Source organism: Pezoporus flaviventris, unplaced genomic scaffold (assembly GCF_033815535.1).
Source record: "Pezoporus flaviventris isolate CSIRO_AGI_PZ_B2104156 unplaced genomic scaffold, CSIRO_AGI_Pfla_v1 ptg000001l, whole genome shotgun sequence".
Classification (NCBI taxonomy): Eukaryota; Metazoa; Chordata; class Aves; order Psittaciformes; family Psittacidae; genus Pezoporus; species Pezoporus flaviventris.
This window is the reverse complement of record NW_026892549.1, coordinates 25,722,204-25,748,065: the sequence shown is the minus strand read 5'-3', so window position 1 is coordinate 25,748,065 and position 25,862 is coordinate 25,722,204. Positions and strand designations below refer to the sequence as shown.

At 39.6% G+C, this 25,862-nt stretch overlaps 1 protein-coding gene across 2 annotated transcripts in view; it reads right to left on the bottom strand.

Moving 5' to 3' along the window:
- Nucleotides 1–25,562, bottom strand: part of LOC133267154 (protein FAM13A-like) — a 67,197-nt gene extending 41,635 nt beyond the window's left edge. Inside the window, exons 1-6 of one of the 2 annotated variants that reach the window (XR_009742652.1) lie at nucleotides 24,827–25,562; nucleotides 24,095–24,260; nucleotides 23,684–23,893; nucleotides 21,755–21,938; nucleotides 14,199–14,288; nucleotides 13,695–13,818 (exon numbers count right to left, since the gene is read on the bottom strand). Coding sequence is in view for 1 of the 2 variants with exons in the window: in XM_061449224.1 (XP_061305208.1) it covers nucleotides 13,683–13,818; nucleotides 21,755–21,938; nucleotides 23,684–23,893; nucleotides 24,095–24,260; nucleotides 24,827–25,057 (927 nt within the window). In the remaining variant the exon portion in view is untranslated. Of the gene's footprint in view, nucleotides 1–13,682; nucleotides 13,819–14,198; nucleotides 14,289–21,754; nucleotides 21,939–23,683; nucleotides 23,894–24,094; nucleotides 24,261–24,826 lie in introns of those variants that run through there. The other variant, XM_061449224.1, reaches the window with a different exon arrangement.
- Nucleotides 25,563–25,862: the final 300 nt, after the last annotated feature.

The window sequence follows — 25,862 nt, the reverse complement described above, 5'->3', positions numbered from 1 at the left end:
CTTTCAAAGACAGGCAGAAACATTCAGTGTCTATTTATTTAAACTCCTGTCCATAATAAGGCCTTTGTTACTGTTGGCCCTTACCAAGCAAGCCTAGAGCATAAAGCATCTTTTGCCAAGAAATACTGAGATTCTTCCTTGTAGAGTAATTCCCAAGCTTCTGACTGTCTTGTTCCCACAGTGCTTCACTAGCTGAAAAACTGAATAAAATTGGTTCTGTTTACATAAGAACAGATATTAATAGAGTCCATGCTCTTTTTCGTTGTATGCCATGCAAGGACATACAAAACGACCAATTTAGTCAACACATAGGTGAAACCCTTCTGCTAAGCAGCCACTGAAATGAGTAGGGTTAAGACAGAAAATAGAAATTTCATTGGGTATTGATTCTGGAGGCACAAGCGGGGAATAGAGATGGAAATCACATTGAAAGTAATTACTAGATCTATATTTCAAGAATTTTAAAAGCTTAGCCCTACAAAGCCTACATTCCACCCACATTTTATTTGTATTATCTTCCATCTTTCTCAGTGTGTGCTAGAGGAAAACTATGTAGTGCAGTAAACAAAAAAAGTGATATAGAACACAACAGCACATCTGCAGTTCCTAGCTGTGCACTTATTTCAAGGGAGCTTTTGCCTGAGATATGGATGAACCATTTCAGCTGTACCTCTGCTTATCCAAAACTATCTTCATGGTCAAGTTTCACACAACCTTTTCTTTGCCTACACTGAGGAACAAGGGAAGGAGAAGAAATCAAAGCTTAAAGTCAATTACAAGGTTTAATGTGTCCACTATTCACTAAGCAATGTGGTTCAAATCTCTCTCCCTGACTTCTACCAGCAGCATGCATAGCTTATCTTTCCTGCTCCCAAAAACAACAAGGCATCCAACACAAACATCGCAGAGTAGCATTACATCTGGTCAGACAAACAAGAGGGAGGACACAAAGGACGTAAAGGAGAAGCATCCCTACTTTTCTCTCACCTCTGCATAGTGTACAAGAGCAGGCTGTGAGTCAGTTTTCTCCCACAGGATGGGGAAGGTAAGGAAGAATAAACAAGAGGTGCCTGAAGATAGATTTTGGCAAGGCATGAGAAGCAAAGTACAATTCATCTCTTTAAGTGCCTCTCTGCAACAAAGTGTTGCATTCTCTAACCAGAACTGCATGGGATAATGTGGTCCTAGAAATACCCTAAACATCCAGCATCTCTAAAAATGTCATGTGCCTATAGAACAGTCTACCATCAATATACCATCAACTACAGGAACAGCCTAAAAATACTGTAAACTACAGAAATCCTAAGAAATTATGGCTTCTGGAAAAAAAAAGAAAAAAAAAAAAGGCTTTTGCAATACATTCTGGAGTAGAGTGAAACAACCTGTTACTGGCACATCTCAGACTTTAATCTTTTGTCTTCACTAAGGTTGCTAGCAACTGTGTGCAACCAGTGTCAAGCCCACTATCTTCTCACACATTGGGCTGTCCAGTTGATAGGCATGAAATTTGTTCTGAATGTCTATGGAAACCCCGCAGGCAGTGCTTTCTGTAAACAAAATGCTGTTGCTGCCTGGAAAATAGCTCATGCAGACAGAAAACTTGGAAATATGGCAACTATCTGGCTTCTCAAAAATGACAAGGAGCCAACAAACAATACTTATTTTATATTCAAATACAAATGAATCCCATCCAAAAGTAAGTGGGTTAAGAATATTTGGGGAAGTCCACCAGCACACACAGATTTTTAGAATATATATTGACATTCTGTAGGGCAGTCCAGGAAATGCAATTTGAGCCAGAGCTGGCAGGGAAATCCAGCTCTCTTATACATACAAGCTCACAGAGCAGCTAAAAAGGAAAGCTGAGATGCTGTGGAAGAGATTACTGGAATTGCATCGCGGTGTGGCAAGGAGTGTAAAATGAGTAGCTAATGAGAAAGGATCTGAGGAAAAAAAGAAAGAGTGCGAAGAAAAAAAACAACCAAGTGCTGCAGAAGTCTCTTCACTCTTTCAGATTAATGCTTACAACATTGTAATAAATTCTTCCTTTTCTAATTGATTTTTTTTTCTTGAAAGAGCTAAAAAGAAGTCCCAAAATTACCACACGAATACAGAGGGATACTAGCAGTAAGGCTGAGGCAAGAAAAGCTACCTTGGCTTACCAGGCTTGATAACAAAGCCTTTCATAGAGGACCATCAATGCATAATTCCAGTGATGTAGCACAAATGGAGGACAACAATAAGGGGGGAAAAAAGCGAACTACATGAAAAACACTAGCACAAAGTGTCAGATTAAAGGATAGTTGAAAATTTTAAAAGTTATAATATATATGTATTCAATCTGTCTTCAGATGTTCAGTATCTAAAAGCCTGACTTAATGTGCATGAACGTTATAAAGTGATGTGTTTGTGAAATTCATACTTTGCCCTGTTTGTCAGCAGAAGCCTGACTGTCCATTTATGGGATGTCTCTAATGCTTCCAATGAGGATAGAGATAGATCTGCTGGCCAGCACTAGCACAAGTACAGAAACATCCCAGGTCCAACAGCAACAGTGCACAGCAGGTGTCTTTCCCATTCTCCATCTCTTATCCACTAAGCACAAGCAAAGCAGAGCTGAGACAAAGGGCTTAACAGATAGGAGATGGAAATACATACACTGCTTGCTCTCTTCCTTCTGTTGTGACACATTTTACTCCTCTTTTTGTGCAAGAAGAGAACACTGGGGATTGCTTTTTTTATTATGAAGCTCTGAACTTACACTCATTGAACACAGAGGAAAGTGATGTTAACCAATGTTCATCGTCACTGAAAGCAGAACGGCATCAGTAAGAGCAGTGTATTTGCATAGACAGCATCATTGTGCTGAGAAGCAAGTGGGAAAACAAACCTCTGAGATTTGGTTGTACTGGTTGAATGAGACACATTCTCAGCCTAGTTTTGATAAGAACTTCCATCAAGGATATAATAAATGTTCCCCAGAAGATCCTTATTGACCACCCTTGCATAGAGCCGTACTGGGTTTCTACTTCGGTGAACTGATATTTTCCACCTAAAACCAGGCCTGGCTGAAAAACTCTCCATCTTTTGACCCACACTGATCAAGCAAAAATCCTGTGGTAAAGAGCCTTGAGTCAGGACAAACTTACCGGAGCTTTTGGATAACAAGTGTGCATTTTCATGTCTGCCTTAACAGAGGCGAAGAAGTCTCAGAAAAAATTCTGCAAAGCTAAGGTAATTCATGAATAATTTGACTTTTTAAGAAAAAAGAAGTCTCTAAGACTAATGACTTTTGCAGCTACTCTGGTGGCATCAAAGACTGGAAAACACCAAATACAGTGGCAGTAAACAGAAAAAGAATCTATCCCTCTGGTATCACTACATGTTACAGAAGAGTTTAACCAGCTGGTAAAGGAAAATTTGAAAAGGGATATGGAAACATGATATTAAAAAGATGCATACATCATATTGAACCATTAATTCATCTCATTCTGAAATGTCCTTGTGTCTGCCAGTGCTGTGGTTAATATAAAGCGTATGAAATTCAGAATGCAATTAAGTCTTGGAAGAAGCACAGTTGGAGGCTGTGGCAGTTTCTATAGCAACCTGAAAGGCTCAAGACTAGTAACGGGAGATTAACTTAAAGGCAAGATAAGTGCATAAATACAGCTCTCATTTACCATTTTCTCTGCTTCCAAATGGGCCATGTATTTTCAATTTAAACAATACAGAAATGCAGACAGATGTCCTACTTGTTACTAACTAGGGCAAAAAAAAACAACCTCTAAAAACATTCTGTTAAAAAAATTCTGACAATTTCACAGTTGGGGAATCATCCAAACTTCACTAATTAATACAATCAAAATGGAAAGCACTGAACTTGAATGCTCCCAGAAGATTAGAATGAGGCTTCAAGATAGGGAACATGACAGTCATAACAAAAGTTTGCTGATGTCAATGCACTGTATGCTTCTGAAAAAATCCTTTGACGTATTTTTCTGGATTACACTTCAGATAGGTTTTAAATCTTTGAAACAGCAAGAGCAAGATACAGAAGAATTTTTGTAAGCACTACAAACCTCTTTTCCTTTCCTGTTTTTTTTTATACTCTTTTCAATAAGAAAGATAATATTGAAGAAGCCTCATCCAGTATTTTTCCTGGCAGTTAAGATCTTTTATTCAAAGGTTTAGTTGAGACTGCTGTCGCCCTTTTGAACTCCTGTCCACCTGACATACAAATCCTAAAAAAGTACATGAGATTCCCTGGCCACATCCTTAGACCAGCCAGTTGCTCTGAACTTGTTTTACTTCATCATTTAAAAAACAATTGATATATGCATAAGACATTCAGGAGCATGTATAAACATAACCATGTATGTAAACAAACATGTAGTGACAACACTACCACAGGTACTGAAAGCAGTTTCTTCAACTAAAGAGATAGTCCAAACTAATTTACTCTATCCAGCCTGCAAGTAATGTGGAGCTAGCCCTAGTACCTCTGAACAGCACTGGATTGTCCTGCACACGTATGTATCCGACTAGTGAAAAAAAAATAACACTATCCCTACTTTACTACTCATTGGTGAATTAACCAAGTGCATAGTTAATTCCCAATATGTTCCAAGGATTACTGTGGAATAACTGCCTTGGATAACACAAACCTCTTGGGTTTACCCAATTGTGCCTTCAAACCCTCATGTGGTTTTACTTGCACGGTGAGCTTTTTTGAATGGAATTTGTTGACTTCCTGCCTACTTAAGGAAAAAATGCAGACACCCCGTAAAAATTTCAAGAAGTCACTGTTATCTAATTCAAAACATTTGCTACAGTTCCCTGAAGATATTCAAACCTGCCCATGATAATATCTAAGCACCACCTAGAGTAATGAGACTGGCACAGCATTACTTACAATGGAATGTGTTCTCTGTTTCTGCTGTGGTGGAGGTTGCCTGTTGCATGCATAGAGCACAAGAAAATGATAAGCTGATATTTTTTTGTCAAGGGCATGCTACACTCTCTGCCATAAGTTAAATATTTCTACTTGTGAAATGCCTTGAAATTACTCTGGTTCAAGAATAGTATTCCCTTCTCCACAAGACCATTCCAGAGTCAAAAGCAGCTTTCCCCAGGGAGGTCCACCATACAGCTGTTTGGGAGCTGCACAAATCAGAGCTGTGCCACTAAAAAAGTTATTCATGTAATACCTTTTTTAGGGGAAACCTAAAGACCTTGTAGCAGTTTCCAGAATTACTATTTTGTTCTAAGAGTCACAGCAGGGTGAGATGAGGACATCACTCTCAACTTCTTCATTGAAGTGATTTGTAAGTTGATAACAGAGAACTTATTCTTCTATTTTCCACTAGTAATTTTGTACTCCCTTTTCAACTAATTGAAAAGCCATAATTAAAAACCATGTGGGGATAGCAGCAGCCCTTCAACTCTGAAGTTAATTTTGATTAAAAAAGAAATCCCATGCTATATAAAAATTTCAAAGAAGGGAACATTACATACTATGGAATCTATTAAGCAGGAAGAAGTTGAAGAGATCCATCATTCCCCTCAGTATTCTTCGGAGCTGACCTGTCCTTTAATTGCAGTTACTGTATTCTTCTTTGAAGAGTTTCTTTTTCTATTCTAGAGAGGCTGTGGCAGTGCCAAGATTCTCAAGAGAGACAGCTTAATAAAAATATAAAAAATGCTGCCCTTCTCTTCTTCACACAAAGATTTTTGTATTTTTCCTTTGATTTTGACTTGATATGAACTTTTCTCTTTTAAAGAAATAAAGGAGGCTTCATTGGAGGAAAATGCAGCAACCACATTTAGAAATATGTATCATCTCAGATATTAGCAAAGGGTTTAAAAACAAAAATGAGAACAAAGCTTTGCAAAGTTGATTAGTTTTCATTTGGAGTTTTATTTCTTCATTTGTTAAAAATTATTGTTTATGAGCTCCTTAAGCAGAGTTTTCAGAAACAACATATCTGTGAATTTTGAGCATACAAATGAATTAATATCCTCCCTGATTTGCTATAGACTTTAGAAATAAAAAGATTTCATGAAGAGTAAAAATTACATGGATCTGGATTTGCTACAGACATTGGAAACAATTAGACTTTACAAGGAACGACATTTAGATCTGCATTGAGATTTCATCTACTTCTGCTCTCTATGGTCAGACAGTACAATAACTTTTTTACCACGTGAACACAGGGGATAAGAAACGCTGGAAAAGAGGAAAGTACCATAAGATCATTTAGTTCCAACCCCACTGCCATGGGCAGGAATGCCTCACTATAGACCATGTCACCCAAGGCTCTGTCCAACCTGGCCTTGAACACAGCCAGGGATGGGGCATTCACAGCTTCTTTGGGCAACCCATTCCAGTGCCTCACCACCCTAACAGGAAAGAATTTCTTCCTTATATCCAATCTCAACTTCCTCTGTTTAAGTTTAAACCCATTACCCCTTGTCCTATCACTACAGTCCCTGATGAAGAGCCCCTCCGCAGCACCCTTGTAGGCCCCCTTCAGATACTGGATGCATGGAGACCACATAGCAGCCTACTCTTCTCCAGGCTGAACAGCCCCAACTATCTCATCCTGTCTTCATGCAGGAGGTGCACCAGCCCCTTGTGACCCGCCTTTGGACTTGCTCCAACAGTTCCATGTCCTTCTTATGTTGGGGACACCGGAACTGTACACAATACTTCAAGTGAGGTCTCACAAGAGCAGAGTAGAGGGGCAGGATCACCTCCTTCAACCTGCTGGTCAAATGCAACCCAGCATACGGTTGGTTTCTGGCCTACGAGCACACACTGAAGCCAGCTCATGTTCATTTTCTCATCCACCAGCACCGCCAAGTTCTTCTCCTCAGGGCTGCTCTGAATCTCTTCTCTGCCCAACCTGTACCTGTGCCTGGGATTGCCCCAACCCAGGTGTATGACCTTGCATTTGGCTTGGCTGAACTTCATGAGGATAGCATTGGGCCACCTCATTAGCATGTCAAGGTTCCTCAGGATGGTATTCCTTCCTGCCAGCGTGACGACCATACACTCTCAACACTATTTTCTGCTGGTAATAATTAAATCACTCTCTAGGGAGATCCAGAAAGAGATTTTGGTTTAAGTTGACACATTTTTTGCCTGCAACAACAAAGTTGCTAGAGAAGTCTTTATTTTACAACTTGCAAGAAGAAAAGACTATTTTCTTTGTAACACAGAAATTACTAAGGGCAGGTGAAAAGAAAGGCATGCAGAGCTTGCTGATTATCTAGAATACAGCAGCTTGCTGGTCTGCCACAAGCTGGTTAAACTTCTAACATGAACTGTGCTTAGTGGTTGCAAAGTGTAATTAAATAGATATAGCTCCTTAATCCACAGCCCACCTAATATTAACTTTTAACACAGCTCATCTTCCTCTTCTCCCACCTCCCACCCCAACCAGCACTTCAGTTAAGCTTGGAAATCATTATGGAATATAAGTGATTAGCAAAACTGCTATGAGTTTGCCTAGACTAAATATAAAGGACATGAAAACAAGAGTTAGAAGAGAAGTGAAGCATCAGATATTTAATCAAGGAAATATTCTGTTCATCCATCATTCCTTGCAATTAAACAGTAGATTGCCTGGTATACTTTCCTAGTGAAAATATGAAAAAAGCCCCATATTTTTAGAAGTACTGAACAGTTTTGAGTTACAGCATGCACTTCCTATTTCGGCTCATTGTTTATTATGGCTGCATGGCCCTCTTGTACTGACCAGTGAAAAAGTTTGTGAAGCTCAAACCTACTCATGTAATTTCCAGAAAGCATGAAAATAAAATCAGAAAGAACTAAAATAATATCAGATAGAGTTAAAAATCATTATTTCTACACTTGATCTCCACCACAACTCTATGAAAATACTAAAATCATCCTGTAGGCACTCTGTCGGAGCAATTCCAGGCACAGCTACAGGTTGGACAGAGAAGAGATTCAGAGCAGCCCTGTGGGGAAGGACTTGGGGGTGTTGGCCAGTGAGAAAATAAACATGAGCCAGCTTCAGCGTGCGCTCATGGCCCAGAAAGCCAACCATATCCTGGGCTGCATCAAAAGGGGCATGACCAGCAGGTCGAAGGAGGTGATCCTGCCCCTCTACTCTACTCTCGTGAGACCTCACTTGGAGTATTGTGTGCAGTTCTGGTGTCCTCAACAGAAAAAGGACCTGGAAGTGTTGGAACAAGTCCAGAGAAGGGCCATGAGGATAATCAGGGGACTGGAGCACCTCCTGTATGAAGACAGGCTGAGAAAGTTGGGGCTGTTCAGCCTGGAGAAGAGAAGGCTGCGTGGAGACCTCATAGCAGCCTTCCAGTATCTGAAGGGGGCCTATAGGGATGCTGTGGAGGGACTCTTCATTAGGGACTGCAGTGACAGGACAAGGGGTAATGGGTTAAAACTTAAATGGGGGAAGTTTAGACTGGATATAAGGAAGAAATTCTTTACTATGAGGGTGGTGAGGCACTGGAACGGATTACACCCAGGGAGGTTGTGAATGCTCCATCCCTGGCAGTGTTCAAGGCCAGGTTGGACAGAGCCTTGAGTGGTATGGTTTAGTGTGAGGTGTCCCTGCCCAAGGCAGTGGGGTAGGAACTAGATGATCTTAAAGTCCTTTCCAATCCTAACTATTCTATGATTCTATGATAGTGACTAAAAAGTTTCTCTCCTTTATTTTTTTTAAATATTTTTTTTTCTTCCATATGTTCATTCATTTTGAAAAGTTTCAGCTAGTTCCACAAGCACAGAATTATCAAAGGAAAATATCAGTTAAATTATTGTTGTTCCATACCCTTCTTTTTCTGCCACTACTATTACAGCCATTGACAAGTAAAAAGGTTGAAATATTTTGGTGCTTATATAACACAAGCCTTTCAGTAAAATACTTCTAATTTCCCAAAGGATAATTTTCCTATCAAAGACTTCACTTCTGACATTTTTTTCAAAAAGCCCTGCTTGTCAGTAAACAAATGAAATTGCTCATGCACGCTAAAGAAAAGAAACACAGAAGTGATATGAGATTTTCTTGGTGTTCCTGCTGTGGCACGGAAGGTGACACAAGTATAAAATACAAAAGGCTTGCATTTCATAATGGTTTGGAGGTGAGTTCATACAGTTCATACCCTTCCTTCATGCCTCTCTGATATCAGTTCATTATCTGAGGAAGGAACAAGCTGATGTTCCGATACATTACAAAAATAGAAATGAAATACCTAATTTGCAGATAGGTACTCAGAACATGTTAGAGTTCAAGCTCTGAAATGAGAGAAAACGATGCTGACACCAAGTGGACGAAAACGCTTCCGGCTCCATCCTATTGTAACCATGAGACACATGAAAATCTCAGAGCTGCTAGTCAGGTTTAGGTGTTGTGGTGAATTTTTTAAACATCAGAGGAGGACCACACAGATCCTCTGAACGCAGAAACCTGTACTTCTAATGTGTAAACTAGCTGACTAATTAAAATTATCTTCCTTGTAGTGTAGCTGATCTTAGTAAGCACAGCAACTGGCTGCTGCTCTGAAAACATCAGGTATTACCCTCTTTCACAAATGGCAGATAAAAGTCCTTAATCCGTAACCTATATAGTTCAGTGGGCCTGACTGGCTATGACAGGAGCTTTTGATATGCCCTGTTCACAGAAAAACTAAAAACAGGCATTCAGAGGCTGAGAAGTAACAAAGATGAGTCTCCACTGATACGGTTTCTCTACAGCCTGCAAAACACATTTTCCAAGCCAGAAAAGGCCTGTATCAGTGACCAGTTTGAGAAAAAACTTCCCCACTCACACACTTTTTATCATTATTGAATGACAATGAGTGATCAGTGTAATCAGCCGGTGTGTTTGCCTGAATTCTGTATTTGTGTTACTGATTGCAAGAAAAAAAATCTCGGGATTTCAGTTTGACCAGCTCCCCTCTTCTGCACTCAAGCTGCTTGTTGCAGTAAAACACAGAAGCCTGTGTTTCATGTCACACAGAGCACACACTCACCTGCCAATATGCTCTCCTCTTGCAAGCCTTCCCCAGAGAAAAAAGTAAATTACAAAAAAATACACATTGAGGGGAGAAGGGAGAGAAAAGAGCAGAAAGCAGCAAACTGCACTAGCTCATAGAAAGGAGTTGAAGTCCCTGCCTACACTACAGCAGTTTTTATCAAATTCTTATGCCTATAGTCAGTAAAACATTCTGCACTGCTTACCTGGAAAAAGATTTAAAAAAATAGAAAAAATCCTTACAATCTATAACCAACAGTTTCTACGGGATGTAGGTCCTAAAAATGTATGGCATTTTTTTATCTGCTCTTCTGGTTTGGGCACTACTCAAATATAAAATTAAAACTTACTATTTAATAAGCTCATGTATTTTTCTGGAATGGGAAGTAATATGAAGAAGCCTTTCTATAATGTGACAGTAATCCCTACAGAAATATTGACAAATCTCCTGGCACTTCACATAGTACACGCAGGATTTGCTGTGTTCACATCTAAATCCAACTAAAAGTTATAATTTCTAAGCAAAGAATTTACATGAAAGAAAGTAATGAAGACCTATGCCAGTTTAAATTTAGGAAAAACAGTTAATAGCAACAAATAGGAATTGGAACTATATTCCATTATCCAAGAAAAATTATTTTAACAAGACAGTTTCATCTAGCCTGGAAATTTCAGTTTGGTAGATCATAAGATAATGTCTGTTTGGTTGTTCATTCATTTTGAAAAGTTTCAGCTAGTTCCACAAGCACAGAATTATCAAAGGAAAATATCAGTTAAATTATTGTTGTCCTCCAAACTGGGGACAGCTCATAGTTCTTTATCATGACAACTTCAGATGAGATAGAAGCACCACATCTTTTTCACAGAACAGGGTTAATGCCAACATGCCCATTTCCTCTTTCAAAAAAGGCTAAAAACCAGAGATTAACGAACCTCTCCAGACCACAAAAGCCTTCCCAACAAAACCATAATTTGAGTAGATAAAGTCTTCATGACATATTTAGTTTCACTGTTACAACCAACTCCAAACCACACTTCAGTCTCAGTAATTCATTCTGAGGTGTCTGTGGTCAGCCTGCAGGTTTAGGATACTGTCCAGCTCTCATTCCCCAGTCCGCTGGATCTCTGCAATTGCTTTATAATGGGGTTCCATGATTGCAAACAGCAGCTGCATGAGATCCAATCAATAGGCAGTCCCTGCAGCCTTGCCGTTATATAGTGAAGTGTGCATAAAAAGGACACACAAATAAAAAAAAAAAAAAACAACCAACCAAAAAAAAACAAACAAACAAACAAGAAATGAGACTCATTTCCTCAGGGTGTAGGCTTTTCTTCTAATGAATCCCATGCTTTAATGGAAATACATGCAGTGGCTTGAATGTACCCACAAAGGCATGCTTCTGTTTGTTTGCAAGACAAAGGTAGTGTGCATAGCTCAGGAATGATTTATTTATGGCTTCTACACAAAAAGGAGATATGAAAAAACACACTCTTGGACTAGAAGCAGAAAAAGTTCCATAGTCAACTTTTAGCTAGAACATAAGATTCAGCAATGATGAGGGCAAACAACATGACAAATTGCTATTAGCAAGGTTTGGTTCATAATTTAATTACACTATAAAAGTTAAGCTAATCTTGTACACATCCATCATGGCTAGTGATATGCTTCAAGTTAAATACAGCTATCTAAGAGAGGCCTCAGGTCAAAACAAACATCACAGTGTCTAACTTCTTTCTGAAGAATGATTTAAGCCAAACAGGAAAATCAGTTTAGTACCAGTTCAGTTTGCAAGCTAATTAATTAGGTTAAAAAAAGACCACAACAAAACCAACAACAACAACAGGGAGAAAAAAAAAAAAAAAATCACAGGAATTAAGTAGTCCAAATGTTAGTATCTCTGTAAATGCTTCAAGATATTTCATGAGAAACAGCCAGTAAAAGCAAGTTTAACTTCCAGGAAGCAACAAGGGATCTGAGGCAGGTTTGCCATTTTACTTTTTGCTTGCTTTGCTGGAACTAGAACATGCACTTTTAACATGTTTAGTTTGTAAACCTAACTTTGATGTTTCCAGTTTAATAGACTTTGAGCAATCATTGTGTTATGAAAGATGAAGGGTATCTATCCAATGTGCTGGGTTTCCTGTCAGAAATTACAAAAACAAGATCAACCACAGAATACTGAATTCCCTTCTCACCCGCAGATGGGATTTCTTTCATAAGCTTACCTCAGAGCAGGAGAGTGCCTCATGGCTATGCCTTGTCTGAGGTTTTATTAAAGAACTTGAAAGGACCTTTTCAGCAGAATTCTTTCCCACATCACCACAATCCCAGGCAGACTGTGACATTTTACAGAATTGCAGGGAGTGAATTTGCTTCTAAAACAAAAGCACTGCAATAGGAAGCCAGGTTTTCTGCCTTCTCTAATACCTTTCCAATTTTCTTTAGCTGCCAATGCTGTTTCTAATTTCGCAGGCAGAAGCAGATAGGATAGCTAATACTTTGCCCTTGTGTGCTCATTTGAGTACAAATTGCAGGAATGCTCAAAGGTGGCAGTGACACGGGACACCTTCAGAGAGTAACGTTTGTGCTCCAACACTGCTTGTGTGAAACAACCCTAGATTTAGATTTTGGGCCATGTCCTGTGACACAGCAAGACTATTTCAGGAGCAGCCTTGTATCAGTGCATTTTGTTCTCTGTACTTACAGCTGTACAGGATTTATTTCAAAAGAGAGTTTCCAAGGAGCATTACAGTCTTAATATTCAGTTTAAGATACGTAATATGCTCTAAATACTGAATTTGCTTTTGTATTAGAAGTCTGCTGGTTTTCCTTAACAGAGATACTTGGAGAAGGAAGACAGGAAATCAAGGAGTTGCAAACATGAGGAACATGATCTACAGTTACATGCAATGCAAATCTCTTTCATAATCCTTCACTTGATTTGGCATACTGGTATCAATCTAGTCACGAACCACAGGGATGTGTGGTAACTGCATGGTGCAGTATTAAACTGTAGGCTTTGCTACATTTCCTTCATGTCTTTTTCTAAAAATCAAGTTCAATTTAGGCAGTGATGATACCTCAGACCACGAACTGAAAACAAGACTTATACCAACCCTATTCCTAAACCAGCATTTGTCTTCCTATCGTATTTTTTCCACCAGGAGGTTTTTAACAAAAAAAGGCAAGAAAGGAATCAAGGTACCAGCTCTGTTTTAGACAGAATATGCCCAGGGAGAGCTGAAACTATGCAGCAAGTTCTGGAAAGTTAAGAGATTTTTCACCTTTCTGATTTTGCTTTCGTTCATTGCCAATGTATAATGAAACACACACACACAAAATAAGAAGTGCTTCACCTGAGGAAAAATCCAGTGTCTTTGATCTAACAAAGCTTGGCATTACGATATTTGAAGTGGAACAACTTGAGATTTTATTGTTGGCCTTTTATTTTTTTAATTTCTTTTTTGTTTCAAAATCATATTCTTAAGCACTCATGTTTCTTCTCTTAGGCATATGATGAATATTTACATTGCTAGCAACAAGCTACAGTCATTAATTACACTAGGTATAAACAACTATGTTCCCATTTCTAAGTTCCAAGCTAATGAAGCACTTTTGATCACTTGCTGAATCAATTCACATAACTTTCTTACCTGAAGGCCATCTGCTTGTCTCTGGGAGAAACAAGAGTTCCAGTCAACAAAAAGCATCTCATGGTGTTGAAGCAAATACAGCAGGAGGCCATTGTAAAGTCTTTGTTCTTCAGAAGCCAAGGGACTGACAGGGATCCTAAGGGAAGAAGAGACAGATTAAGTTTAGGAGCTCTGAGATCAGGGGCTAATGTTGAGACACATAGGGAGCCCCACATTACCCAAGATAATTCAGCAAAGCAGCCAGCTGGGTGACTTGATAAAGCGGAATTCCAGCCTCATTTCCAACAAGCAATTGCTGGAACAGGGACAAACTTAAATTGGTGGCTCGCAACACTGGGAGCCTCCCAGTGACAGAGCTCCAGTTTGCTGCAACAGTTCACAACCTTTGAGTAGCGAATGAAAAATGAAACTTTGAGTAGCACAGAAAAATAGCTAGAACAGAAACTGAGAAATTAAGTTTATAAAATCAAGGATGAAGAGGATCATAGAAAGCCCCAGAAATCTGCAATCACTCACTGGCACCAAGGCTGGAAGAGAGTAGGTTTGCTCTAGTTTAGTTTATGAAGGTGAACTTTGATGGCTAGAGTGTCTTATTACCAGAACTGCCTAGAAAAAAAAATAAACATAAGAAACTGTTTTAATATTTTTATGTATTTTTAATAAATAGAAGTGGAATTTGTACTATCCACTTAAGCAGAAAAAGCTGGAATGATTCAACTACAGTGAAGGGATTTTTTTATACGGAATTCTAATTTCATTCCCTGAAGAAATTGTGAAAGAATGAAGAAATTAATTCCCCAATGAACTATTTAGAAGCCTGCAAGACATTTACATAAATGCTGTCACTATAACACAGCTTCTCCAGCCATATTGCACCAACTCATTTCCACCCAGCACAATATTAATATTTAAACAATAAATTCATAAACTCTGGAGACTGATGTGGAGACATAAACACACCAGTCTTCTGTTTGCAGTAAATTCATTTTTCAAGATTTTAAACTACAAATATACATACTGGGCCCAGTCAAAATTCTTTCATTCACATTCTTCTTTTGTAAACTTACTGTTATTTCTGTAAGAACTTGAGTTTGGGCTCCTTTTGAAAGAGGATGGTTTAAGCAGAGTTATAACCAGGTACAACACAGACAGATTTACAGGGTAAACTACTGTCTCATCACTTCTTTCTTTAGGGTTGGCTAATAGTTCTGCTTCTTCAATTCCTATTCTTCTCAGGACAGACTCAGGTTCTCCACAAAAAGAAGCCATCATGTAAAACCTCACTTACCAAGCAACAGCCTTTCTTGCATACAATAGTCCTAAGAGATTATTCATTATTTGCCCAAACATTAACACCCTCAACTCACAGGCCACACAAGCAGATACTTTAGTCTTTTGCCTTCTTTTTCAGCATCATTGTTTAACTTAGACATATGTTCCCAAATCCATTTCTACCAGCTGTTAACTCCTCACTAGTAAGTAGCACTGCACAAGCTGTTCATTAAGATAAACAGTTCTCACTCTACTTTTGGGTCACACATTCCCTTACTAGGAGCCTGTTTTGTGTGCCCATTTATCATTTCATCTTAAAATAAATCTAAGCAATGCTCCTGGATGTCACCCTCCAGCTGACTCCAAATATCAATGCTCATCTGCAGATGTCCATAAGTGGCAACAGGTGTGTATTCCAAATATAGAGTATACATTTTTAGTTTTCTCTGTAGCCACCTTCCACAATGACTTTCAATTAATTTCATAAAATAATCACTTCCTGCCTCTTCAGATATTTCTACTGCTAGCAAAAACTATATTATCAGACTGACAACAGGGCAACCATGTTTACACACTGCTAAATCTAGGAACATGTTCCTAAGAAAAGCACAGCTAGTGAAGTATATTCTGCACTTCACCATAAAAGCTCCGTAGTTACTTGGAGTGCAAATTAAACACAGGAGAACACTCACTACAAATAGGAAACCATTAAGACTTGATCATCAGGAGTCACATACTGGTTTCCTGGAATCTAAACTTTTCAAAGTTGCTTTGCCACAAAGTACAAGCTAGAAAATCCATACAGTCCCTTGCCTTGGATTTGCCTGGGATATGTGCCAAGGTTCCCTGCTGTCAGAGGCTTGCTATAAATTTGCTACAAAAGAAAGAATGAGTCAAAGCGAGTAGAAGCAAACAGCTGGTTGGCTAGCATCCTTGTACACTCATGCCAGAATTACTTACTGAGGTTAGTAGCAAACATCCCTTTACCAAGATGAGGTGTAAACAAAGTATTTACAGAAATTTAAGTAACATCACTTAATCTCTGATAAAAGCAAAACACCATGTTCTCCTCAGCATTTACAGAGACTAGCAGGACATGAAACAGCTCACAAGAAGGATGATGAATAGCAACAGAAATAAATACTTCAGGGCATAATCATAAAGATAACAACAAAAGTTGGTAAAAGAGTGGAGCCTAGCAAAGAAAGCCTAGGGAGTAGCCAGCCTGATACTTGACTGATGAGTTGAGTTTTTGGTTCCCTTGTCTACAAGTAGATAAGGACATGAAAGCTGCATCATGCAGATGTTAAAACTGAAGTCTCAGAAGATAAGAAAGAGATGCCAGAATCAAAAATCTAGAAGAAAAGTAACATGAAAGCTGCTGATGGAGCAACTTAACAGCAGTGAAGATAGCATAACTCAAACTCATGGGCAAAAAATAGCATGAGGGAGGAAGGCCAGTAGAAGAAATCAGGAGCTGGTTCACAAAGGAGACTAAGGTAAAATTAAAACATTTTACTCAGTTATGCTTTTACTGAAACCTACTTTTTTTTCTTACTCTCACTTTGGGTCCTACTGATACCGGGAAATAAAGGGTTAACATTGTGCCTGCTTGCTTAAGCAGTCGCTGTGCTTGGTGAAGCAGAGCTGTAGGAGTCAAAGTTGCTAGAATGGTGAAGCAGAATTGTAGGAGTTACAGCTGCTAGGCAGAATTGTAGTAGATAAGATTCATAGCTTAATATTTAAGACATTCTTGTTCAAATAGTATGTTTAGAAAGAAAAAGAACAAAAGATAGACAGAGTAACAAAATTTGGAAACTTGACAACTTTCTGCTTTGAGATATATAGAACCGGCTTGTACCGAACCTGATGTTTGGATAGGAGCCGAAACCTTATTGAATCTGCGTGAAAGCAAGACGTTCCTAGCGGTGATGAAAAGGAACTACAGGCCTTCGTCCTCACGACCCCCTAACGACCACCACCAGGAGGCACTGTGTAGGTGCACCAATGGGATGAATGCCAGAAAAATAATTATAATACTAGACAGGAATAGAATCATAGAATAGTTAGGGTTGGAAAGGACCTTAAGATCATCTAGTTCCAACCCCCCTGCCGTGGGCAGGGACACCTTACGCTAAACCATATCACCCAAGGCCTCGTCCAACCTGGTCTTGAACACTGCCAGGGATGAAGCATTCACAACCTCCCTGGGCAACCCATTCTAATGCCTCACCACCCTAACAGGAAAGAATTTCCTCCTTATATCCAATCTAAACTTCCCTTGTTTAAGTTCTAACCCATTATCCCTTGTCCTATCACTACAGTCTCTGATGAAGAGTCCCTCTGCAGCATCCGTGCAGGCCCCCTTCAGATACTGGAAGGCTGCTATGAGGTCTCCATGCAACCTTCTCTTCTCCAGGCTGAACAGCCTCAACTTTCTCAGCCTATCATCATATGGGAGGTGCTCCAGTCCCCTGATCATCCTTGTGGCCCTCCTCTGGACTTGTTCCAACAGTTCCATGTCCTTTGTATGTTGAGGACACCAGAACCGCACATAATACTCCAGGTGAGGTCTCACAAGAGCAGGGTAGAGGGGCAGGATCACCTCCTTTGACCTGCTGGTCGCGCTCCTTTTGATGCAGCCCAGGATACGGTTGGCTTTCTGGGCTGCAAGCACACACTGAAGCTGGCTCATGGTCATTTTCTCATCGACCAGCACCCCCAAGTCCTCCTCCACAGGGCTGCTCTGAATCTCTTCTCTGCCCAACCTGTAGCTGTGCCTGGGATTGCTCCGACCCAGGTGTAGGACCTTGTACTTGGCATGGTTAAACTTCATTAGCTTGGCATCAGCCCACCTCACAAGCATGTTGAGGTCCCTCTGGATGGCATTCCTTCCCTCCAGCATATCATCTGAACCACACAGCTTGGTGTCATTGGCAAACTTGCTGAGGGCACACTCAATCCCACTGTCCATGTCAGCGACAAAGAGGTTGAACAAGACCAGTCCCAACACCGATCCCTGAGGGACACCACTTGTTACTGGTCTCCAGCTGGACATTGCGCCATTGACCACAACTCTTTGTGTGCAGCCATCCAGCCAGTTCTTTATCCACTGAGTGGTCCATCCATCAAATTGATGTCTCTCCAATTTAGAGACAAGGATGTCGTGTGGACAGTGTTGAACGCTTTACACAAGTCCAGGTAGATGACATCAACTGCTCTACCCCTGTCCATCAGTTCTGTAGCCCCATCATAGGCGGCCACCAAATTGGTCAGGCAGGATTTCCCCTTAGTGAAGCCATGCTGGCTGTCACCAAGCACCTTGTTGATTTTCATGTGCCTTAGCATGCCTTCCAGGAGAACCTGCTCCAAGATTTTGCCAGGCACGGAGGTGAGACTGACTGGTCTGTAATTCCCCGGGTCATCCATTTTCCCCTTCTTGAAAATGGGGGTTATATTTCCCTTTTTCCAGTCATCGGAAACTTCACCTGACTGCCATGATTTCTCAAATATGATGGCCAGCTCCTTCAGGAGCTGCGGATGGATCTCATCAGGACCCACGGACTTGTGCACATTCAGATTTTTAAGATGGTCTTGAACCAGTTCCTCTCCTACAGTGGGCACAAGGTCTTCATTCTCATATATATTAGGCATGAAGAAATCTCATGTTTAGGTAATCATTCTATGTACTATAAATGAACTGAGTGGCAAAGGAGGGTGCACATGCTTTTGGAGGAGCAACCACCATGCACCTCAGTGCTGAATAAAGCATACCTATTTTACAAATCTGACAAGTTGTGGAGTCAATCTGCGTATCACTACCACCCTGAACAGGGTGGAAGCATATAATAATATAACAGAATTCTTCTAATATGAAGGTTATTTTAGTCAAATATTTGATATAAGCAGCATTAAATTAAGGGACTGCAAGATAAAAGACAGCTTATTTAAGTTCACTTTTCACACAGTGATATTAGTTTCCTAGCATTTAGGAGTTTCCTGTGACCATGTAACTAGACTTCCAATATAACACCTGTGTTAAGGCTTATGTTTTTGTATTGCTACCACCATAGCTACTAATTGTGAAGTGTATGCAGTTTAAGCTTGCAAGATATAATAAGCAGCAAGTTTTATATTCTAATTTTGTGCCCCCAGGGTCCATATGTGCTCTTATGTACCAACCAGTAAATATTCCAACTCGGTCACTTCAGTGAAGCTATAGGCATGACAGGTCTCCACAAATAAAAGCATACCAGATTCACAGGTGATACACAGAACTTACACTTGAATATAAATAGATCAAAAGTTTAAAGTAAAATGGCTTATAAACAACCTAGTTTACTTGCTTAATGTCAAAGAAGAAAGAATTCCACAAAAATGCAGATTTCCAGAATACATGCACAACAGTTTTAAAAACTGCAATGAATCAGTGCCATAAGTCTAGCTGAAGTTACATTCAGAATGTTATTTCCAACAACTGCATGGGATATACACTTCTGCAGATTAGATCTGGAGGTGTTTTTTCCATAACCTTCGCATTCTGACTGAACAAATATAGCAAGTACACGATGTGTTTCACTTTCCAGTGAGTCTACACTCTGGCTGCAAAATGTTTCATAATGTGGTGACTAATTGCACTAATTCTTGCTCTGAAAGACATAAAGCATATTTGTGACTTTATTCCATGTGTGAGCAGACATGGGTTGCCACATTAAACTAACTTGAATTTTGCCGTTTTACAGGACAATAAAAATGGCTTATTCCTAATCATTCAAGCCCTCAGGTCACTCAGCAGGAAGTGGTAGAGAAATCTGACAGAGAGAAAATGCCAGCTGCCATGCTCTCCCTTCCACCCAACTATCAAAAAAAAAGTGATTTTTTTCATAATCCTAGGAGGTAACTCTCCAAGGACAGCACAAGTTAGACACTTTAAAAAAAATGAGCTCCAGACTTACTGGTTTCTCTCCCACAGCTGGTAAGATCAGAATGACTAAAAAGCTGGAGTTAATGTTCATAGGGCAGACTTCTATTTATGGTAGCTGCGTTGCCTTGACAAGTCACTGGCAGGGAAACTCGATGCTGTTTTCAAGGTTTCTCTGACAGATCATTGCCACACACATTTAGTTTAGCACTAAGTGTACTTAAAAAAAACCCAACCAAATCAAACAGAACAGCATGCTCACAAGCAACTGGACCATCTCCCAAAACAGAGTGGGATTCTTAAAAGCTGAAATAGTGCATCAATCTGTAAGGGAGCCTACTGCATTCTTATGTGTAGATACCAAAATCAGTGGGTGCACATTCAGGTAATTTAGAAATTGAGATAAAACAATAAAATATTCTTGCATGTGTGTGCATGCACAGAAGTCCCAGGTGATGGCAAACGGGGTCTGACGGCAGAAGAGTGACAGTGCAGTTGAGTTAGTGTGGGTGTTAAGGGTCAGTCAGATTTTTTGTGAAGGCCTTCTGGCATCAGCATTTTACCTGTTTATAAGTATCACCACACAACTAACCCAGACACTGGAAAGTAAGCCTCATCTGCCTACACTGGTTTACTAAATTTAGCATGCAGATACTAAGGAACTTAGGGAATGGTTGTAGAATTACTTTGTTCCACCACTGAACACCCTCCATGGTGAAGTTTGTTCTCACTAGAGTGAATGGCATAACTCCTACTACACTACATGTTGTTGGATTCTTCTCCATAGCTGTACTTTTGCTAAAATAAGTGTACTTTTCTTTGTATCACCTGCAAAGGCTATATGCTGATACATCTGCTGATAAGCCCATAGAGCAGGTAAACAGACACAAACAGAGACAGCTATGGAAGCAGCAGCAAAAAGTGCAGTTCCCCAACACAAAGCCTGTCATTGATTTCTAATACTTTTGGTACCAATTTACCTGAATATATCTTCTTAATAACTTACTTTGCTTGCCATATAAAAAAAAAAATATGTGAAAAGTAACACGGCTTTTTTACTGCATAGAAAATACTGATTGTTAATGTATACATTTTGCAAAGGGACACTGGCTTATCATTCACATTAAGCTGGAATACCTGTGAGCCACTAAAGGGTTTACAAATTGTAAGACAGACATAAACATTTTAATATCCTCTAGTATCAACATGGTGGATAGAATAAAGAACTAAATCATTTCAGCTTCACTGGAAAATCCTCTAGTATTAGATCACTCAAGACTGCTCTTCCTCACCACCTTGACTTGCAAGATGTATGCCCTCCCACCTTTCTTTTTTAGTACCTAGTTATGTGTCCTTTCACCATCATCTCAAACACACCTTCTCCAGCTTCAGCCAGGAACTCATTGCTTTTGAGCTCATCTGGCCTCTGTTCAGATGTCGATTTGCATTTTAGTCATTCTGCAAGGACAGAATGAGTTACTTCTCTTTCTTGATAGAAGAGATTCCTTTCTCTGATATCAAACGCTAATTCAAGACCAAAGTCAGCCTTACCTTTTCAGAATCAAGGTTAACATCTAAGTAACCTCTAGACTCAGAACTGAACTTGGCTAAGAAAAGAGTAGTTCTCATTAAACAGCTCTCCATCTCTCATGCCTTTTGTCTTCAGATGGTTTCTTACTGGAGGCTGGACCTGTACAGTCAGCACCTGACAGGATGAAGGTGGTAAGCCAGCACAGAATTGTTACCTCCATGCATAACACACTATATAAACATTTAACTTTCCAAATATTCCACTGATTACAGGACATATGATAGAAAGCCTCATTTTAAAGTGTGATCTAGCAGTCCTAATAAAGGTAGCTAAATAGAGAGTACTCACTTGAACAGAGTGGGTCCAAACACAATGGCTAAGTTTTCCAGAGTCATGAAATTCACTGCACTGTGTGTTGCTACCTTTAACAGGAAAGCAGACAGGAACTGAAGAAGGCTCTGATGAGCTTTGGGTAGGCAGTTGAGCAATTGCCTCAGGTTCCCTATGCATTCTGTTGTGTGGATTTTGTGCTCTGGGGAGGAAAATAAAAATGACACAGATATTCCTAAGAATAACACAATTTCATCATAGACATGTTTATAGATCTGAGAAAGAGGGAAGGTTTTAAAATACATTAGAGCAAAATAATGAATAATTATGTCCTAAACAAAGAATTTGTACACCAAATTTTAACAACAATGTTCATGTATCAATATTTAAGTACCATGGATTTTCCAGATACTGAGTGTTATATAGACTGTTTCTGCTATTCTTCCTATTATGACAGAATCATCTGGTACTGGCTGCTTTCTAAATGGAGTTGCAGGCAGTAGTCATTTACCTGAATCCTTAAAAGGTGACATAATATTGTCAGCCTTGATTATCCCTAGAGATTTTATGCATGCTGTATGAGTCTCATTAAGAGGAATAAGAAACTGTACCCTTTCAGCCCCATATTATCTTCATTTCCTGACTAACTGGCACTCTCAGTCTCAAAACATTTTTGCTCTATAAATATGCAACAGTAGTTACACAAGAGATGCTTAAAATCTAAATTGGGGATACTTAACATTTTCTAGGTTCTCATTCTTCAAGTAAGAGCTACAAAACAGAAAATGGGTTCACAAACATCTTTATATGATCAGCAGATCAGAATTAGCACGATAAAGTCCCCTGGTTATTTAGAACCAAGATGACAGTACTGCTCAAAAATTGACAGCTGATGCTCAATTCTGCCATACATCGCCAGGACACATCGGTGTAGCTCTGATATTGTGAATCACAAATCATGCTCTAAAGGTCAGTTTTAGCCCTAAAAACAAACATTTCATGGAGGCATCCATGGCGCTCAACCTATTAATGAGATATATGGAAAAGGGAATGGAGTGAGGTAAAAAATAATTATAATTAAAATAAAATAAAATAATACCAGCAAAAATGCATAGATAGTTCAACACAGACTTGCATAGGTCATGAAAGTGACTCTTTTTTCCTTTTTGTTTTGTTTTGGGTTTTTTTTAGTAAAATACATACATAAAACTTGGCACTTAGCAGATGAAGTTTGAACAAAAGCAACCTGCATTCTAACCCACAAAACCCACTTATTTGTATGCATATTTGTATGCAAACACCTGAAAGCAATATCACTAAGATCATCAGGCAGAATTATCTGAACACATTAGCTCAGCTATTATAAACATGAGTAGAGAGCTAGACAGTGTATTACTGTAGGTACTCATTTTGGCTTTGCATTTTGAATACTTCATGCTGCTCCACACACTGCTGTCCAAGCAGACTATAAGAAAACTAGTAAAAAGTCCTAAATAGGAACAGGGATATACAAAAAGGCTTCTGTACATAGGAAGGTAAAATAGAGAAAGAGGCTCTATCTTGGAAAAGACTGAAGTGAGGCAGTGGCTATACAAAGCAGCATTATGATGGTGATTTCATTAAAAAAAAACAAAACAAAACATTATCCCAGCAACAAGTAAGTTATCAAATTCAAAAAGCAAGCATGCAGAAGAGGTACTTTCTCAATAAATACAGGATTGGATTGCAGAATGCCTTGCCACAAGATGTTGGGGAGTTTGAAAGCCTTGGTGAATTTAAAAAATAAAGGTTATAGACAAGTTCAGGGAAGACTGGTCCATCAGAAGCAATTAAACATCAGTCTCAGGTTAAGGAAACTTAAACCCTTGCTTACAGGAAGGTGCAATGAACACATTATCTGTCACTGCCAAAGAAAGGACAGAAGCTTGGAATGTGCTCGTTCTTTACCTTGGAAAGTGTTTAGCAAGCCAGAACAGATGTTGTCTGGAAAAACAGCCACTGGCAGTTCTTTCAGAAAGAGTTTCAGGAGACTGGCAACAGAATCAACATCTCCATCAGTTACAAGGTCTACGTTTTCTCCTTGATTGTATTTCTGCTTCAATTCCTTGATTTTATTTACTGAGCCACTGATTCGAAATATACCGACACGCTCCAGGCCTGTTTAAGAAGAAATATGAAACAGTAAGCAATTGCTGCATTACCATACCTGTCTGATGAAAACTGAATCTCAAAAAGAAAGAGCTCCTCTAAAAAAACATAATAATTGTAAAAACATACTTCAGCAATTACAGCTGAAAAATACAGTTTAAACAAAGAATAACAGTTTTCAGAAACCAAACAGAGAAAAGATGAACTTACCAAATGCTTCTAGGTACTCCACCATCTGTGTCACAAGAAAAGGAACTCCATATTGTGTTGCATCCTGTACGAGGGTTTCCAGAGGAACACCAAACATGCTTCTTTCTCCGAGATCTGGTGAGACTTTACTTGTTGTGTGCCTGACTTGAATAGAAGATAAAGATTTCTGGGGAATAAAAACAGGCAAGTGATAAGCAGAAGTGGCTTTTATTATTTTAAGGGCTAAGGGTCTACACCTTAGGTAAAATTATTGTCCTCATTATGGCATCTTAGTACAGATTCTACTTTTACTGCATGTTCTTAAAATACTAATATTCTTCTGTAGGGCTGAGGAAGGACCTTCAATGAGGTAAATCCTAACAAAACACATTTCTACTTACATTCAGAGAAAATGGGGCTTCAGGTCAAGGCAGATGCCCTACTTATGACAGGAAGGGTTTACAAAACCCCTGCCTCAAGAAGAGCCCCAGCACTCAGGAAAAAGGCTGATCAAGTGCTGGCGCACAGCCTTCCAGCCCTGTGAAATGTGCAAATTTGTACCCAACTCACCAAGATAAAACATGCAAGATTCACCAAAAAGCCAGAATAGGAATTTATGCAGCAGCCACGGCATGAGCCTGGTAAATGGTTCCCATCTGCTCACCTGGTTATTCCAAATTTCTTATCACAGTAACCAATGCAAAACCACATAAGAAGTCATGAACAACCTGCAGTCGAGAGCTGCTTTGTCACCTTGCTCAGACAGAGGCTGCCCAGTACACATGCTATCACACAGGTGCCTGCACTAGGGGCTGCAGCAGGGCTCAGGCGCCTCTGTGAGGGAAGCGGGGCTGCCCTGAGCAGGGCATGGAGGTTCTGGTTGGTTCTAGAAGCTTCCACGGCCAGGCCTGCTGAGCCCCTCAGTCCTGCAGGTGGTGCCTCAGGGAGATGCACGTAAGAAAGAAGGAAATGCAGTGTGGCCATGAGGAGCCCTTGCTCTCTTATAGTCTTTCCCTCCTCTTATACCCCTCTGCTTTGCCTTACAAGGGGGTGACATTACTCACTGTGCTACGTTTTGCCCTCATTTTCCTACCAGGCAGGCTATGCTTGCAATCACAAAGCAGAGGACCTGTTTCCACCATGCCATGAGAACAGAAGTCCAAACTGGGAACATCCGGATTTACCAGTTCTGTGTCAGGAATATTAAAGCTGTACCTGCGTATCATTTTAAGGGGGGATTTTAATATATTGTAGCTTTATCCCAACACATTCTAAACTAGGCCCTTTAATGTTTTTGTTACTATGTTTTCCGAAGGAAAAAGGAAAGACTTTCTTATCAATTTGTAGCTGAACCACTATAAAAAAGCTATTTTTCAGCTTAAAAAGCTTACCCCTTAAGTAAAGGCCCAAGCCAGAGTTTGAGGAAGCTACGTCCAGCAGTGCTGCCATGGCAAACACACACAAACATGCACTGAAACCCTTAGACCCATTTAACTCTTAGAACATGATGTTAATGCTGAAGCCATAATTACCTCAAAGGAACCAATATCATATTTTATAGCATCTTTATAGCATATTTTATAACATATTTTATAGCATTTTTAATATATAAGCTGCGAAGTGTTAAAAAAAAGCCTCTACAGTATTTATGATACATTACTCTAAATATCTCCTTTCCCTCTTCAGGTGCAGCAGCTGGGTTGGGGGAAGAAGGACAGCCTTCTCAGAAAGAAAAAAAGATGTAAGAAAGGACTCAAGAAGCCAGATTTAAGTTCACTTACACAGATTG